The sequence below is a fragment of the Solanum tuberosum genome, unplaced genomic scaffold, assembly GCF_000226075.1.
Source record: "Solanum tuberosum cultivar DM 1-3 516 R44 unplaced genomic scaffold, SolTub_3.0 scf00215, whole genome shotgun sequence".
Classification (NCBI taxonomy): Eukaryota; Viridiplantae; Streptophyta; class Magnoliopsida; order Solanales; family Solanaceae; genus Solanum; species Solanum tuberosum.
Genome location: NW_006239140.1, coordinates 982,925 through 999,083, shown reverse-complemented (window position 1 = coordinate 999,083; position 16,159 = coordinate 982,925). Strand labels below are relative to the sequence as shown.

General features: G+C 34.9%; 3 protein-coding genes and 2 long non-coding RNA genes across 6 annotated transcripts; 2 read left to right on the top strand and 3 right to left on the bottom strand.

Annotated features, from left to right (window-relative positions):
* Positions 1-9: 9 nt before the first annotated feature.
* Positions 10-329, top strand: LOC107062279 (uncharacterized). Its single transcript, XR_001474538.1, has 2 exons — positions 10-118; positions 156-329. It is a non-coding gene; the product is annotated as an uncharacterized lncRNA (long non-coding RNA).
* A 1,348-nt stretch (positions 330-1,677) lies between these two features.
* LOC107062278 (uncharacterized) lies at positions 1,678-8,624 on the bottom strand. 2 transcript variants are annotated; one of them, XR_001474537.1, is made up of 3 exons: positions 8,280-8,624; positions 2,977-3,045; positions 1,678-1,995 (listed from the first exon to the last, which is right to left on the bottom strand). It is a non-coding gene; the product is annotated as an uncharacterized lncRNA (long non-coding RNA). The 2 variants fall into 2 exon arrangements; XR_001474536.1 differs by having other exon boundaries at positions 8,285-8,615.
* A 326-nt stretch (positions 8,625-8,950) lies between these two features.
* LOC102587844 (probable prolyl 4-hydroxylase 7) lies at positions 8,951-10,416 on the bottom strand. The gene is made up of 6 exons (XM_015312751.1): positions 10,304-10,416; positions 10,139-10,225; positions 9,992-10,049; positions 9,522-9,626; positions 9,378-9,435; positions 8,951-9,299 (listed from the first exon to the last, which is right to left on the bottom strand). The coding sequence occupies exons 1-6, from the start codon at positions 10,414-10,416 to the stop codon at positions 9,019-9,021; spliced, it is 702 nt and encodes a 233-aa protein (XP_015168237.1). The 3' UTR covers positions 8,951-9,018.
* Positions 10,417-11,600: 1,184 nt separating this feature from the next.
* LOC102587518 (glycerol-3-phosphate acyltransferase 5-like) lies at positions 11,601-12,509 on the bottom strand. Its single transcript, XM_015312761.1, has one exon. It carries the CDS (start codon positions 12,507-12,509, stop codon positions 11,601-11,603), a length of 909 nt encoding a protein of 302 aa, XP_015168247.1.
* Positions 12,510-15,486: 2,977 nt separating this feature from the next.
* On the top strand, positions 15,487-16,158 carry LOC102587190 (uncharacterized). The gene has a single exon (XM_006356205.1). It carries the CDS (start codon positions 15,487-15,489, stop codon positions 16,156-16,158), a length of 672 nt encoding a protein of 223 aa, XP_006356267.1.
* Position 16,159: the final 1 nt, after the last annotated feature.

The window sequence follows — 16,159 nt, the reverse complement described above, 5'->3', positions numbered from 1 at the left end:
TCTCAGAAGTTGTGCATCTTTTGTCTGCGCTGCCTCAGAAGTTGTGCAGATGATTTGTTTGTTTCCGCTGCTTGGAAGTTGTGCATCTTTTGTCTCCGCTGCCTCAGAAGTTGTGCAGGTAATTGGTTTGTCTCGCTGCCTCAGAAGCTGTGCAGGTAACTGGAATGTAGCAGTTTCTATTCATAATGAAAATCTGTATTCGGATATGAACTCTTTCAGTTTTGGAAAATATACCGCTTAATATTATATATGTTCAGAAATTCCATGGAATCGTGCATCTCATTTACTCTGTAGGTAGACATGGTTGCTTATACTAATAAATAAGCTCATATTCATATTCATAAAAAAATAAGCTGATTTTCGTTTTTACAAGTTGGTCTTATGCTTGCTTGGATCCGAACTTTCAAGAGAACTCATTGCTAACTCAACTTTATCTTTTCTATTTTAAGCTAGAAAACACAATTTTGCAATTTGAGCTTCGATCAACTTCAGTTGATTAATGTATTTGTAGGTTTCATATGGGTCAGTATTAAGTTGATGCATGAGAGGAACAAAATTTCGATTGAATTCCCATATGATGTGCTCTATGATTCCGATAGTGGGCAAAAGAAAAGATAATGGTCGACTAACAAATAAGAGTAGTAGAATATCATATTTGATGAAAGGAAAAAGGAAACAATAATTGGAATCCATAATTGTGGATACTGAAACCAGTATGGGGTCTATATATGTTGTCTTAACACAATGAAAAAAGACGGAACTAATTGATTAAACTTCCAAAAGTCTTCCATGGAAAAGATGGGTTATCCCACTTTCAGAAAGATGTAACTTTCTAATGACAACATGGAAACAGAGTACTCTGCCCCTCAATTTCATCCTTTAGTTGCAAAAACAGCCTCGATAAGTTTATCATTATTCAGATTAGGAGCTCCTTTTAGTTTTTATTCTCTCTCGGGAATGAAATTCGAAGAAGAAGAGAAAACCTTTTTCTGAAGACAAATCATCTTATAAGCACGAGGCAATGGAAAATGAGTGGTTGGAAACTTAGCTATGAATACCCTTACATATCATGATTAGAACCAAAACATGATTGAATTTGCTACTTCTTTCATCCATTGGAAACTTGGTTACAATTATTAAATCTACGCTTATTCCGTAACATGGATGAATTAGGCCACAAATTATTTTATACTTATCCAACAAAACCAAACGACTTCAATATGAATTTCTTCATCTTACTTATCTTCTTCTGATATCTCTACAAATTTATTTATTTAAAAATCAAACAGTTTAGAATTTCGGATGTGTTACACTTGACATATAGTGAAACCACAAACAATTTCAAATCACGGATGCAGAATTTGAATTCTATGGGTTCGGAATTCCCCATCATACATATAAGCCGATGAGGAATTGCCAGTTTTATCCTTCAGATATTATTTGGAACTTGAGTACCTTGGGTAGTGTCATGCTTGTTTGAGGTCTAATTTGGAAAAGTACCATGATGACCACTGTACTGTGGCAACTTATAATTCTCTTTATAGTAATTTCTTTCCTCTTTTTGACAATTCATGACATGGCAATCCATGTAAATTACACTCATTAAGGACAAGTGTAATTCACAAGTGTAACAAACGTAATATAAGTGTAAATTAATTGAGTAATTTATCAATAAAATATTACAAGTGTAATTTTTATTGACTCATATGATAATTTGATGATTAACAAACGTAAAATACTTGTTAAATTAATTGAGTAATTTAACCTGTGAAGGTTCTATCAACAAAAGTGTCTATTGACTAGACTTTGAAAGAGCAAAGTACTCAAACCCTACCCTATGATTGCCTAAACTTATGTCCGGCGTCGGTGGAGGTCAGCCTTTGAAGGTGGCATCCTTTGTTAACAAGTAGTTTGGAGTTTCCAGTTCTAGGAGGCAACAAAACAAATGATAACTTGAATACTTATTCTTTCACCAAGGACGTCTCCTTTTCAAACCTGTTACAAAACCAAGAATATGTGTCAATGGAAGTCCCCAGCAAGTCAGTAACATATGTGGATGGGATACACACATATTCAGTGGACAATGGCAGAAGTGGAACAGATGAACATTAAAGAGGATTTGCAGTTAGCAGTTGGCTTGGATCTCATTCCCTAATCTTCTCCCAACTTTCTTCGGTCAAGAGAGTTTGTTTGCAATTGCAACTGCAGTGGGGAAACCGTTGCAATTAGATCAAGCCACTATCAATAAAACTCGACCTAGTTGTGCTAAGGTTAGAGTTCTAGTGGATTTGGCAGCTAGTCTACCAAAATCAGTGATCATGAAGGTAATTGATGAAGTTACTGGAAGTGTGAAGACTGAGATGATCACAGTGAAATACGATTACATTCCTAAGTATTGCTTGGAGTGTAGGATGCAGGGTCATGATTTGCCAATTGCAGGTTGCTGCATAACGAGGTGGAAGAAGAGGCCCCAGTTGACAATATACAAGAGAATGAAGAATCATATCACCCACCACTGGTGCATAATCTTCAAAAGGGCAGAGCAAAAATCCTATCAAGTGGAAAGATAGTTGGAGATCCAGGGGCCTGGAAGGTGGTTAGAGATAGAAGAGGTATGCAGAATTTAGAACAGCAACAACTACAACAGCACAAGCAACAACAATTGGTAACTTTTAATAAATACAGGGCGCTGGATAATTATACAACCACAGAGCAAGGAGAATTTTCTAATAGCAAAGATTCTATCATAGAGGTGCCTGATGCAACTCCATCTGATAGCACCAATCCTGTGGAAGAAAAGATGGACTCTAACAAGGAGCATGAAAATATCACAAACCAAAGTTTAATCAAGGAGAATGATTGTGATACAACTCCTTGTAAACAACAACAAGAAACAGCAATAGATATGGTGAAGTCACATGAATCAGATAGTGAATAAATAATGGGGAATAAGGAGCAAAGACCTTCTAATTTTACCTTAGAGCAGAATATGGAGAATCAGCAGCACCAGGAGGAAAGCATGAATATGGTTATTGAAAATGCAATCTGCAAGGCAACATTTATAGAATCATCAGGGCAACAATGGCAAGATAAGGATCCAAGCACAAATAATATGGCACTGGTTGAATATCCAACTATTGTAGCACAGGAGAATGAAGTTATAGTGTCACCAATGAAAGTTCTACATGACATTGTTTCACACTCTATAGGTACATCAAAAACCAACAATCACAATGGCAGAACTGTGCTAGCAACACAGAGGAAGTTGATTCACATTCTATAGGTTTTGCACCACCTCAGGCTGAAACACAACAAGTACAGAAACAGAGCAATTCTAGTAGCACAGACGAAGTTGATTCACATTCTTTAGGTTTTGCTCCACCTCAGGCTAAAACACAACAAAGCAGCTCTACCAATACAGTGGAAAGTTCATATGATGAGGATGACAAAAATGAAGCAGAGACCCCTATTAAAAGTAACAAATCTGGCAGAAAAGGGAAGAATAATGGCACTTCTGTTGGGAACCTACCAATTAGGACAACGTCAAGAAGAGGTTTGCAGAAGATCAAGGATTAATGATGAAGTTCTTTTTTTGGAATATTAGGTCTGTAAAAACTCAGAAGGCTTTTCATAGGGTACAAATGCTTAATAAAGCGCATAAATTTATTTTTATTGCTTTAATGGAGCCTTTTCAAAATGCTAGAGTCATCAACAAATATAGGAGACAATTGGGAATGCCTTTTGCAAGATCCAATTGTAATGGAAAAAATTGGGTTTTTGTCAAAGATGGTTTTCAGGTAGATATTGTAGTGGATGCTGCACAACATATCACTTTGAAGGTTAAGGATACTACTTCGAATAAAGCTTTTTTTGCAACACTGATCTATGCAAAATGTGACAGTGGACAAAGAGTGGCTTTGTGGGAAGACATTTATCAGTTGTACAATTCTATGGTACTTCCATGGATTATAGGTGGGGACTTCAATGTGGTTTTGAATGCTGAAGAGAAGTTAGGAGGACTTGATGTACAACTTGCAGATGTAGATGATTTTGCAAACTGTATTGGAGATTGTGACTTCATAGAAGTGTCTTTCAGAGGTAGTCCTTTCACATGGTGGAATGGTAGAGCTGCATCGGACTGTATTTTTGAAAGGCTTGACAGAGTGTTAATTAACCATGAGTTTCAAAATTGGTTCAACCATACAGAGGTTGAACATCTATCTAGGACTGGGTCTGACCATGCTCCAATGTTGCTAAATTGTGAAGAATCTGTGGTAAATATAAGTAAACCATTTAAATTTTTGAACTTTTGGGTAGAACATGATACTTTCATGCAAGTGGTGAGTCAGAACTGGCCTGTTGCTACTCCTGATGATGCTGATAACCCATTTTTTTTTGCTTCAAAGAGAAATTAAAGAAGCTAAAATCTGCACTCACTTCATGGAGCAAAGATGTCTATGGTGATATTTTCAAGCAATTGATAATTAGAGAGCATATTGTAAAAGTCAAGGAAATTTTATTTGAAGAAGACCCTAGTAGTGTGAATAGAGAAGTTATGCAGAAAGCACAAGCAGAATTCAAAAAATATCTGCACTTTGAGGAAGAATATTGGAAACAAAAAGCAGGTTTTACTTGGTTTGAAAAGGGGGAAAGAAATACTAGATTCTTTCATAGTCTTGTGAAAGGAAGAAGAAAGAGATTACATTTGGCCAGAATTCATACTGATCAAGGGGATCTTTTGGAGGATAAAGAGATGATAAAAGATGAAGCTATAAGATTCTATCAAAAACAGTTTACTCAAGAAAGGGATGCCACTGATTTTTCACTCCTTAGGCATATTCCACAGGTAATCACTGAAGATGATAATGCCTCACTCAACATTATGCCCACTATGGAAGAGGTTAAAAAGGTTGTTTTTAACCTAAATGGAGACAGTGCAAGTGGTCCTGATGGTTTTACTGGCCTTTTTTATCAGAAGTGTTGGGATATCGTAGGCAATGATCTATGGAAGATGGTTTTAAGTTTCTTTTTAGGCAACACTCTTCCCAAATCCATCACTCATACCAATCTTGTGTTGTTACCTAAGAAAAATGATATTCACTCTTTTTCAGATCTCAGACCTATAAGTTTGAGTAACTTTGTCAATAAAGTTATCTCTAGGGTTATTCATGATAGGCTAGAACTGGTGTTACCTAGATTAATCTCTGCTAATCAATCAGGTTTTGTGAAGGGAAGAAACATTATTGAAAATGTATTACTTACTCAGGAAATTACTTCTGACATCACCAAAAGGGGAAGACCAGCCAATCTTATCATCAAGCTTGACATGACTAAGGCATATGACAGAGTATCATGGTTCTATTTGATGAAAGTTTTAAGAAAGATGGGTTTCTCAGAGGTGTTTGTTAATATCATCTGGAGAATTAGTGCAAATAATTGGTATTCAGTCTTGGTAAATGGACAGGCTCAAGGTTTCTTTCACTCCACTCGAGGGGTCAAACAAGGTGACCCCCTATCCCTAGCATTATATATTTTAAGTGCAGAAGTCTTAACCAGAGCTTTGAATGCTTTATTTGATGATGGTCAATATGTCGGATATGGCATGCCTAAATGGAGTGCAAATTGGAATCACTTAGCTTATGCTGATGATACTATCATTTTTGCAGCAGCACATGAGAAATCACTCCGAAAAATTATGAAATTGTTGGGGAAGTATGAAAATCAGTCTGGCCAGTTAATCAATAAAAGGAAACGTGCTTGGTACATGCATCAGAATACTGGTGCTCAACTGGTAGGTTTGGTTGACAGATGTACAGGATTTTCAAGAGGTCGGTTCCCCTTCTCTTATTTAGGGTGTCCTATCACCCATGATAAGAAGAGGAAGAGTGATTATAATGAGCTCATTACAAAGGTGAAAAATAAGCTCCAAACTTGGAAAGGGAGGATGCTCTCCTATGGTGGTTAGGCTACATTAATTTGTAGTGTGTTACAAAGTATCCCTATTCATATTTTACCTGTTATTGTCCCACCAAAATGTGTAATTACTGAGTTACACAAGATTTTTGCAAGGTTCTTTTGGAACAACAAAGAAACAGGCGGAAGTAAACATTGGGTTGCTTGGCATGATGTTTGTTTACCCAAAGAGGAAGGTGGTCTAGGTTTCAGATCACTGTTTGATGTATCCAAGGTTATGTTTGCAAAGTTATGGTGGAAATTTAGAACTGGTAGATCACTATGGGCAAATTTATGTGGAGTAAATATTGCAAGAAAGAAATACCTACTGTAGTTCTTTGGAAGAGGGGCTCCCAAGGTTGGAAGTACATGTTAGAAAATAGGGCTGAGCTAGAAAAACATATTTGGTGGGAACTTAGGGGTGGCACCACTAACATATGGTATGAAAATTGGACTAAGCTTGGTCCATTACACCAAGACCCTGAATGTCAGATTTATCCAGAATTGGGGGATTTTAGTGAATTGATGAATGACGAAGGCTGGGATATGGACAAATTGCAACAGTTTCTACCTGAAAGAGTAGTTGAACATGTTGGAATGCAAGTGAGCAACTTTATACCCTCTAATCTTTTGGATAGACCATGGTGGTTACTCAACAATACAAGGAAGTTCAAGGTTAGCTCTGCTTGGGAGTTAATAAGATACAAGAAGGAAGTGAACGTCCAATATAAGCCGGTTTGGGTGAATGATTTACCTTTTAAATTTGGTTTTTTAGCTTGGAGGATTTGGGGTAACAAATTACCTGTGGCCACTACTATTGCTCATTGGGATAGGTTTGTAAATCCTAATTATGTTTGTTGTACAGTACCATTGCCTGAAACTGTACAACATCTTTTCCTATCTGGTGAGATGGCCAAAAAGGTATGGTTATATTTTGCAAATGCTGCTGGAATTCAAGGTCCTTTCATTCAAATTAAACAAACTGTCATGAAGTGGAGAGATGCACAGGGAAATGACAAATTTAAAAGTGTCATGGCCGTTGTCCCTATCATAGTTCTCTGGTTCTTATGGAAAAGACGAAATATCATTCTTCATGGTGGTTTATATGCTTATGAGAAGATTATTTTTGATGCAAATAATACTATTCATAAGTTTATAAGATCCAAGTTTCCTTTTTTCCAGTATCTACCTAAGAGTTGGCCTCATATTGTCAAAGTTTTGGAAAGATGGCAACCCAGTTACAGTTATAGGATTGTGAGGTGGTTACATCCTCCTCTTGGATGGTATAAATGTAATACTGATGGTGCATCCAAAGGTAATCCTGGCCTTAGTTCAGCTGCTTTTTGTGTGAGGATCAGTGAAGGTAACATTTTAGGGGTTAAAGGGAGAAGCTTACCACTTTCAACCGGTATTGTTGCTGAAGCAGTGGCTATAAGAGAGGGAATTCAATTTTGCATTGAAAGGAATCTATTGCCACTAATAATAGAGACTGATTCGTTATCTATGACAAATTTTATCGAAGGAATTTGGTAAGTGCCTTGGAGTGTGGTTAAGGAGGTTGAAGCAATCAACAGAATGAGGAATCATGTTCCTATCCAAATGAAACACACTCTAAGGGAAGGAAACACCCTGGCAGGAACCTTAACTGTTGATTTTGCAGGTACATATATGGTGGAAAACTTTCAGGATCTTCCTAATGCAGCAAAGAAAATTCTTAATATGGACAAGTGGAGTATGCCTAATTTTAGGCTCACTCCACTTCACAACAGATAGGTTGGGTAGTTCTACATTAATCAGTATGATTGCGATTAAAGGAAACTAGAAAAGGATACTTTTACTCTAATGTAATGTCTGAAATGAATTCATATAGTCTGTCTATCATGCCACCTGGTGAGAGTTTAAGGTGTACAATGATTACAGACTAAGGCATAGGCATTGGGTGAGGTTTTTCTTCTACTGTTTTCTGGTGATACTTGGTGTATTATGGTTTGAGGATGTTTGGTCATTTATTATTCACTAATTTTAAAAATATTAGTAAGTGGTAAGTCACATCCTTAAAACTAAAACGGAAAATTATCTGGTTTTTGCATTTGTGCTGGAACCTTGAGATTATTTTTGATGTGTGGTATTAGTTTCTTCGAAACTCATCCTATCGAAGATAATTAATAGGGAAAGGCACAAGTTTCTTACCTAATAGTTTTGTTTTGAGTTTAGAATCAGACCGATTTATAGAATTAATTGTTCTCAATAGCAATTCTATGAATCATCAATGAAGCAATAGTAGACGACGCATATCACATTCAAATAGTTCATGAAAGAAGGCGTACCGTACCGTGTGCTTTATGAAGATATCCCATTTTTTCATCTCTTTTGTCGAGGTATGAAGCGGATGTGGTGCTTGAATTGAATAACAAGGTACATAGTTAGATAGATCTATCTATAGAAGTATCTACAAATCGAAGTAGCAAGAAACCTGAGAAAATTGAAGGAAAGGTATCCTTCAAGTTTGGAATTAACTATTGGTAACTATTTTGACCAAGAAAAGGTCAAACACACTTAACTATTAAATTAAGTTAATTGTGGACTCAATTAACATTTTCAAAACTTATAATCTTTTTAGAAATACAAAATAATCCACCCACTAAATAAACAAACTTTCCACTCCCTCTCTCAAATGTTCTCCTCTCTCCCACAGAAGAAAAGTTCTCCTCTCTCAAAAATTCAAAATTGCTTTAATCGGGATAATCAATTTCTCCGGCAACTTTCAACTTTCGATGGCCGTATTTTGAACTTTCGATTAGTCTATTCTAACCATCCAAGGGAACAACGATTTATAGGTAAAGCTTCATTTTTTTTGAAAAAAATTAAGGTTTTTTAGTTTTTTTTTAAAAAAAAATACTGCAAAGAGACTATTCTGAGGGAGGTTACAATTTGCATATACTCTTCCCTCAAGCGCTGCCCAGGTTTTGTGCGATTCCGGTTAAGACAATGAAGCTTTTGCTTGTTTATGCTTTAGGAAGTGGACCAACTGATTGTTCTAGGAAGAGCAAATCGACTAACCCCACCCTATGCTTTAGGTTTAGAATCTGCAGCCTGTAGGTTTAGAAGAAAGGAAAGTTTTCGTCTCAAGTAGTTGACGCGAAAAACAGGAAAGTCATACAAAATTGGAATTACCTCTGATCTAGGAAAAACTGTTTCTCCACCCTTATCAACATCTGATAAATACATAAGGACAGTAGCTACACGATGACCGCCTATCTCTTGATTAATTTTGTCCATAAAATAATCAAAATGTGGCTCGTATTTTTGCCCATGTTCATAATGCAATAGCATTGGTTCTCCATTATTTGATTGACAAGTTGGCGTAAAAATAAGAATTTATAGAGATGAAGCCAATCAATGTCATAGAGGTAGTACTAAAGTACCTTCAGGGAGAAATGTCCAGGCAGCTATTCTTGCTTCCACATTAGCAACAACTTCATCCTTTAATAAAGATTAACAAAAGTTTCAACACTAATAAAGTTCTGAAAAAGAAATTGCAGCATAGAAAAGAGGTACAGGACATGAACCTGAGCTTTGTTGAGAAATGCGCCAGTACTTGTCCGATATTCACTCTCTATGCTCTCCCCTGTTTCAAGGTCAGTTACCATGGATTTCTCCAGACTATCTTTAGCCTGATTCACCAAAGCCAATGTTATTCAAAGGCGAAAAATTCAAAAGTGAAATAATTTGGAGATGAATATATATATATATACATATAGAGGATGCTAAGTTCACATCCAATGATATATAGGGGCTAAACACTCGGTTAGTCAGTGTAATCTCATAAGAGGGGCCTGGAGAGAGTAGCGCGAAAGCAGAACTTGTGAACATAGAGAGGATGTTTAGACCCTCAACTCAAATAATAGTAAAATGTATATAAGAAATTATTTTCTCTTTAAACTAACGCAAAATGACCTTTACTTGCATTAACTAAAACTCCCACATTTCTGAATGAAAGATAGGAACAGAGAAAGAAAGAGGGAAAAAAAAGGCTAACCAGTGAGATGAAATGATCACACTCTTCATTTGTCAAAAAATTCCTATATATAAAAACTCTGCATAAATTCAAAATCATTATCAGGGCTCCATCAAATTAATCTTCATTCTTTGCAATTCTCAGGAAATCAGCCATATATAAACAAACCTGGGGTGCCATGAAATTTGTGTAACCCGTGTTGGATCAATTGGAGTCGACAAGGAATTAGTCGTCAGTTTCAAAATCGACGTTTTTCTGAAAGAAAAAAAAAAGCATTCATCAAAGCTGTAACCAGTAAAAGAGGAAGAGGGAAACTGGAGATAGGATCAGTACATTTCTTTATTGCCATTCCACAAGGAAGATTGACGTGAAGAATGAGATAGGTGAGGAAAAACGGCAATGAAACAGAGGGAGAATAGAAGAATAACATGAAGACAACAATCCATCAAACAACACAGAGTGTTACACGAAGTCGTCTTTCTTCTTGATTCCAATTTTTTTAATAAGAGAAGTGACTTTGTGAGAAGTTAACACTTAATAACCATATCAGAAATCAACTCAAAAGTAAATTTAGTTTTCATTGGAGAAATCTTTCGTGGATTACTTTCATTTTCTGTTATTAGATTATGGTATGTAGCTTTTACTGCCAGTGTACAATGTGAAAAAAAGGAGAGTACTTTTTTGGTAAATGACATTGAAGTTAAAAAGGAAAATACTTTATGCCTACAACTGACTTCATTTTATTTTTTTTGGAAAAAAATATTTATGTTATTTATACTGCAAATTGCAAACAGTCAAATATTACTTGAATAGTAGTATTAACTATTAGACACTATCTGTCCAACAATATTTGTCCACTATTGACTTTACGCTCTTCTTAAAAACTATAAACAAAAGAATAATTTTACTATATCACCCTTTCAATATAATAAATACAATGTCTTGAAAAATGTAATAGAGAAGAATTATAATTAATGATAAGAATAAATTAGGAACTAAGTGTAAAATTATTCATTGATTTCATATAGTGAACAAAAATTATTGGACATCCTAAAATAGAACAGTGGACAACTATAATTGGACAAAGGGGATAACTCCTTTTTCCATTTTTTTCAAGCAATAAACACTCTACTGGCATGCATGATATAGTGTATTTATTGCACCTAACACTGTAAATCAATTACCCTGAAGAAAAAATTGTAATTGACTGATCGGTGAAATTTGATTCAGAAAATTATGTTTTGGGCCTCATTGTTGAGCCGGTCCAAGAATACTTCTAATACGATCGTATGATTTTTTCCCAAAAGCTCATTTAAGGCCATTTTTTAAATTTATTAACATAGCGATAAATTCATGATTTTAAAAGATGATCTTACCTATCATTTCTTGTAATACGGTGAAACGTATAGCATAATTTATGTACATCTATTTAAAACGTTTGCATATTTATGAGGTAATTTTGTACATATTTTTTCGAAGTATTTTATCTGTCCTTATATCAAGACAACCGCTATACTACTAGTTTATTTCGATTTTCTATTAAAGTATACTAACTATACATGTCTATAAAATTTGGAAAAACACCAAATTAGAACTCTTGAAGACAAATCATAAACTTTTATCTCTGTTATTAGCAGCCCGTCGTCACTTTCTTGCTTGCAAATTCAGATTTTGTAGTCACTGTTCCATCATTTCCAGCCAAAGCCATGTACTTATCCTTCCTTGTAAAATTGGTGCACTCATACGATAACGTTGCGGCAATCGTCCTCTGTATATAATTTGCCACATCATGGCTTGATTTTCCAGCTTTACAAGTCAATTCATATGGCCATTTGTTCAAAAAATTCACCTCATATGAAGGGCTAGGATTCATGAAGAAATAAAAAGGGTCCATTCCTTTCCAACCCCTAGCCGTCGTGCCATGGAACATGCTCATTTTATTACACATCGCCACGGGGACAAGCTCGTTGGTTAATTCCGCGAATAAAGCCGAAAATCTTAGTAAAAATGGTTCTCTACATGTTGTTCCTTCAGGGCATATAACCAAATCACCTTCTTGTAAAAGTTTTTTGATCATGTTAGCATCCGTTATGCGGTCACGGCTAAGACGGACCGTTTTAATAGGTGAAATAATCTCAGAGAGTCGTGACAGCGAGTAAGTGACAGCAGGGATGGGCCTACCTAGGGCCGTTGAGAGGAAAATTGGGTCAAGAAGGGTTCGATGAGAGGAAATAAATAGGACACCGGTTTGGCCCGTGGATTTTCGGGCCGGAGGAGGTGGGTTGCCTTTGATTATGACTCGAACCCCAAGGGACCAAAAGGCGTAATAGACTAAAGGCATCGGTAAGAGCGTACCCGCGGCTATACGCAAACATGCTAAGAGGAATCCAACAGGGATCCAAAGAATAATGATGAGTGCCATTAAAGGGCTTGGTTTTTGAACAAGTCGGCCATCATGGAACACAATGGGCTTTGGTAACTTATCTTGGCTCATGGGCTTCACACCAGGCTCAGGTGGTACTATGTAACTTTCCTGCATAAGGTAATAAGAGAAGAGTTGTTTTATTCCCGATCTAAGTTATGTGCTCGATAATGTAAACTTTTTAGATTATCCAAGGGATTCAAAGAGACTCAAACTCGAGACCTCTGGTTAAGAATGAATGACTACTAACCACAACCCTTGTTGGTATTAGTGTAATTTGATATAAATAAACAAATTACTCTTTTTGTTTCCTCTTTACCTAATCTAATATAGTAAAAATAATTTTTTTTCTTTTTTCTATCAGCTTTATCAAATTACGAGAGAATTAATACATTCTCCAATTATATATTTATGATTGAACAATCATTTCTCAAAATTACGGAATATTAGAAATCAATTTTTAAAAAAGTATACTAATATATATGGAAAATTTAGTAAAATGTTGCAGCAGATGATTCACTTGTTGGATACAGGTCCAGAACCATAAGCTTATCTAACATGTAAGTCAATTATTATAACAGATGAGTCATCTGTTTCAACCGGTAATTGATCTGTTGCATTATGTAATTAATCTGTTGCAATATATGACTTGTCTGTTTGGATAAATTTCTGGTTTTGTCTTAGTTTGGCCTGGTACTGTAACATGTATTCAACAGGTAAGCCATTTGTTGCAACAAATGAATCGTCTAGTGCAGCAGATGACTCATATGTTGCAATAAATAATTCATCTATTGTGACAAGTTTCTGGTTCTTTCCCAATCTGGCCTGATACTGTAATATGTATCCAACAGGTAAGCACTCTGTTGCAACAGATGACTCATCTGGTGCAACAGATGACTCATCGATTGCAATAAATGACTTATTTGTTGGGATAAACTTCTGATTCAGTCCAGCTTGACATGGTACTGTAATATGTATCCAACAGGTAAGCACTCTGTTGCAACAGATGACTCATCTGGTGCAACAGATGACTCATCGATTGCAATAAATGACTTATTTGTTGGGATAAACTTCTGATTCAGTCCAGCTTGACATGGTACTGTAATATGTATCCAACAGGTAATCTATCTGTTGCAACAGATGACTTACCTGTTGGGTACGCGACTGTAATTTTTTAAGAAACACTCAAAATATCAAAATGAAAAATTCGAGTAAAAATCATTAGTTTACTTACAAAAATCACCTATGATGTAATGCCCAATGATATATGAATGAAAATTGGTTTGAAAGCAGCAGTACAATATAAATATCAACTGAAAAACCTTATCTGTAGCTTCTTCTTCTACTTCATTGGTTTCTCTATTCAGCTCCCTCAGGATCAACGGAGTGAAACTATCGAGGAGTCCGCTGGAAATTTCCTATTTGATTATGGGATATTGGTTTTTTCTTTCCCTATTTTTAATAAAAAATTTACAGAAATCCCACATTTTAGTTTATTTATCATCGTTATCTCCTATAAGTTTTACAAATCTCTAAAATTCCTCATTTTTGCGCATCAGATTAGTGTATTTCGCGCATCAGATTAATGTATCTCGTGCATCAGATTAGTGTATCATGTATAAAATGTACATCAGATTAATGTATCATGTATAAAATGTAATGTATCTTACTTAACGATTAATGTATCTCGCGCATCAAATTAATGTATCAGCACTTATATTATTGTATCCGTTTGAGAAATTTCTGTAATTATAATTTTTTAAAGAATAAATTATAATTTTGCCTTAAAAGTATGTGATTTCTATAATTTGCCCCTTTTTAATTGGTTTTGTTTTTTTATCTGTCCTTTGCAGATTTAGTTAATGGGCTTAGCACTTTAGGCTAGCCCACTGTTGTAAATATCAACATTTTTTTTAATTTTTTTTCTAGTTAATAAATCAGACCCCCTGGGTCCTTTGAATTAAAAAAAAAAAAGAACAATATTTATTGAGGAAGAATATCTAATAATGACTAATTTCTCCAAACACGTTTTTTTAAAATAACAATATATTTACTTTCGCTAAATTGAAATTTTACGTTATTGGATTATTGATGTTCTTGTTAGGAATAATTATCTACTGCTAATTCACATATTAACATTCTTAATATTTGAATTTAGTCTTTAATTCGTACTTTTTTCTCTCTCATTTTTTTTCTTTAAATTTCATCAATTACAATTCGGTTTGTATTTTCATTTTTTGTTAACATTAATTTCATTCTTGAATATTACCTCAAAAATTCAATCCTAAATAGTTCTGGTTTACTTTATGGAAATAATTTGACTGAAACAATTTAGGAAAATTAATTTTGTAGCTTCAAAGTTACCTAAAGATACTTTTTGTTCCTGTATAGAAATAGAAAAATGGAAGTTGTAATCCTAAATAGTTTTATTTACTTTATGAAAATAATTTGAACAAAGAAATTTAGGGAAATTACTTCTATGGCTTAAAATTTACCCTTTGATACTTTCTTTTCAATTCTTGTTTCATGTATTAGGCCTAAACTCAAACTTTATTAAGAAGCTTCACACTTAAAAAATCATATTTACTAACGCGTTCCATTCTTCATAATTGACATTATTAAATTTTGAGAAATAATAAAAGAACAATATGCTACTATGATGTAAAAATATAAAAAGAACATCTTCAAATTTATAGAAAAAGATTGTAATAAAACACTTTGCAGTAGTGACACATAACAAAAAAAGAAAATAACATATGCAATGCGTGTCCAATATATTATATATGGTAACCCTAGCACAAAAAAAAAAACTAACCTATAGTCTAATTATAATACTAGATAAGGAAATTAAGTGATGCACTATGAAATCAAAACATGATTGATTTTGCATTTTGGAAGAGTAATTCAAATTTAGAGTAGAAAACCAAATTTATATAGGATTTGGAATTTACTTAACTCGTGTCTAATTAAGATTTATAGTCAAATTAATATAGGAATATGATTTATAATCCTAATTAAATTAGGCTTTACACTTTTATAAATAGGAATCGTGCTAGCAAAGTAGAGAGCATTCAAATCATTGGAATCAAACAAAATGGAAACAGAGTACTCTGTTTCTCAATTTCATCCTTTAGCTGCAAAAACAGCTTCAATAAGTTTATCATCATTCGGATCAGGAGGTCCTTTTAGTTTTGATTCATTCTCTCGGAAATGGAATTCGAAGAAGAAGAAAGAACCTTTTCCTGAGGAAAAATCATCGAATAAGCACGAGGCAATGGGGAATGAGTGGTTAGAAACAGGGAATTGTCCTATCGCGAAATCTTGTAGAGGTGTTAGAGGAGTTCTCCCAATTGTGGCATCAGCTTTTCAGCTACCTCCTGGAATTAAATTCAAATGCCCACCTGCAGTTGTTGCAGTCAGGGCTGCACTAGCTAGGACTGTTTTTGTGAAGACTATGCGGCCGCAACCATTATTTTCGAAGATGTTAGTTATTGGTGCATTGGGAATGGCAGTTAATATTCCATTAGGGATATGGAGAGAACACACTGACAAGTTCTCATTATCATGGTTTACTGCAGTTCATGCTGCTGTTCCTTTCATAGCTATGTTGAGGAAATCAGTTGTGATGCCTAAATCAGCTATGGCATTAACCATTGCTGCTTCTGTATTGGGACAGATCATTGGCTCAAGAGCAGAGCGACTTCGACTACAACATATTCAGTCTAGTCCAACAATCGAAAGAATAACTAACATCAAGTATCAATAAT

Excerpts from the sequence above, each read along its gene's own strand:
- LOC102587190 (XM_006356205.1), top strand. The coding sequence starts at position 15,487 with ATGGAAACAGAGTACTCTGTTTCTCAATTTCATCCTTTAGCTGCAAAA.
- LOC102587518 (XM_015312761.1), bottom strand. The coding sequence starts at position 12,509 with ATGCAGGAAAGTTACATAGTACCACCTGAGCCTGGTGTGAAGCCCATG.
- LOC102587844 (XM_015312751.1), bottom strand. The coding sequence starts at position 10,416 with ATGGATTGTTGTCTTCATGTTATTCTTCTATTCTCCCTCTGTTTCATT. Across the intron at positions 10,226-10,303 it reads TGGAATGGCAATAAAGAAAT|AAAAACGTCGATTTTGAAAC; the intron begins GTACTGATCCTA and ends TTTTTCTTTCAG. Across the intron at positions 9,627-9,991 it reads GTGATCATTTCATCTCACTG|GCTAAAGATAGTCTGGAGAA; the intron begins GTTAGCCTTTTT and ends TTGGTGAATCAG.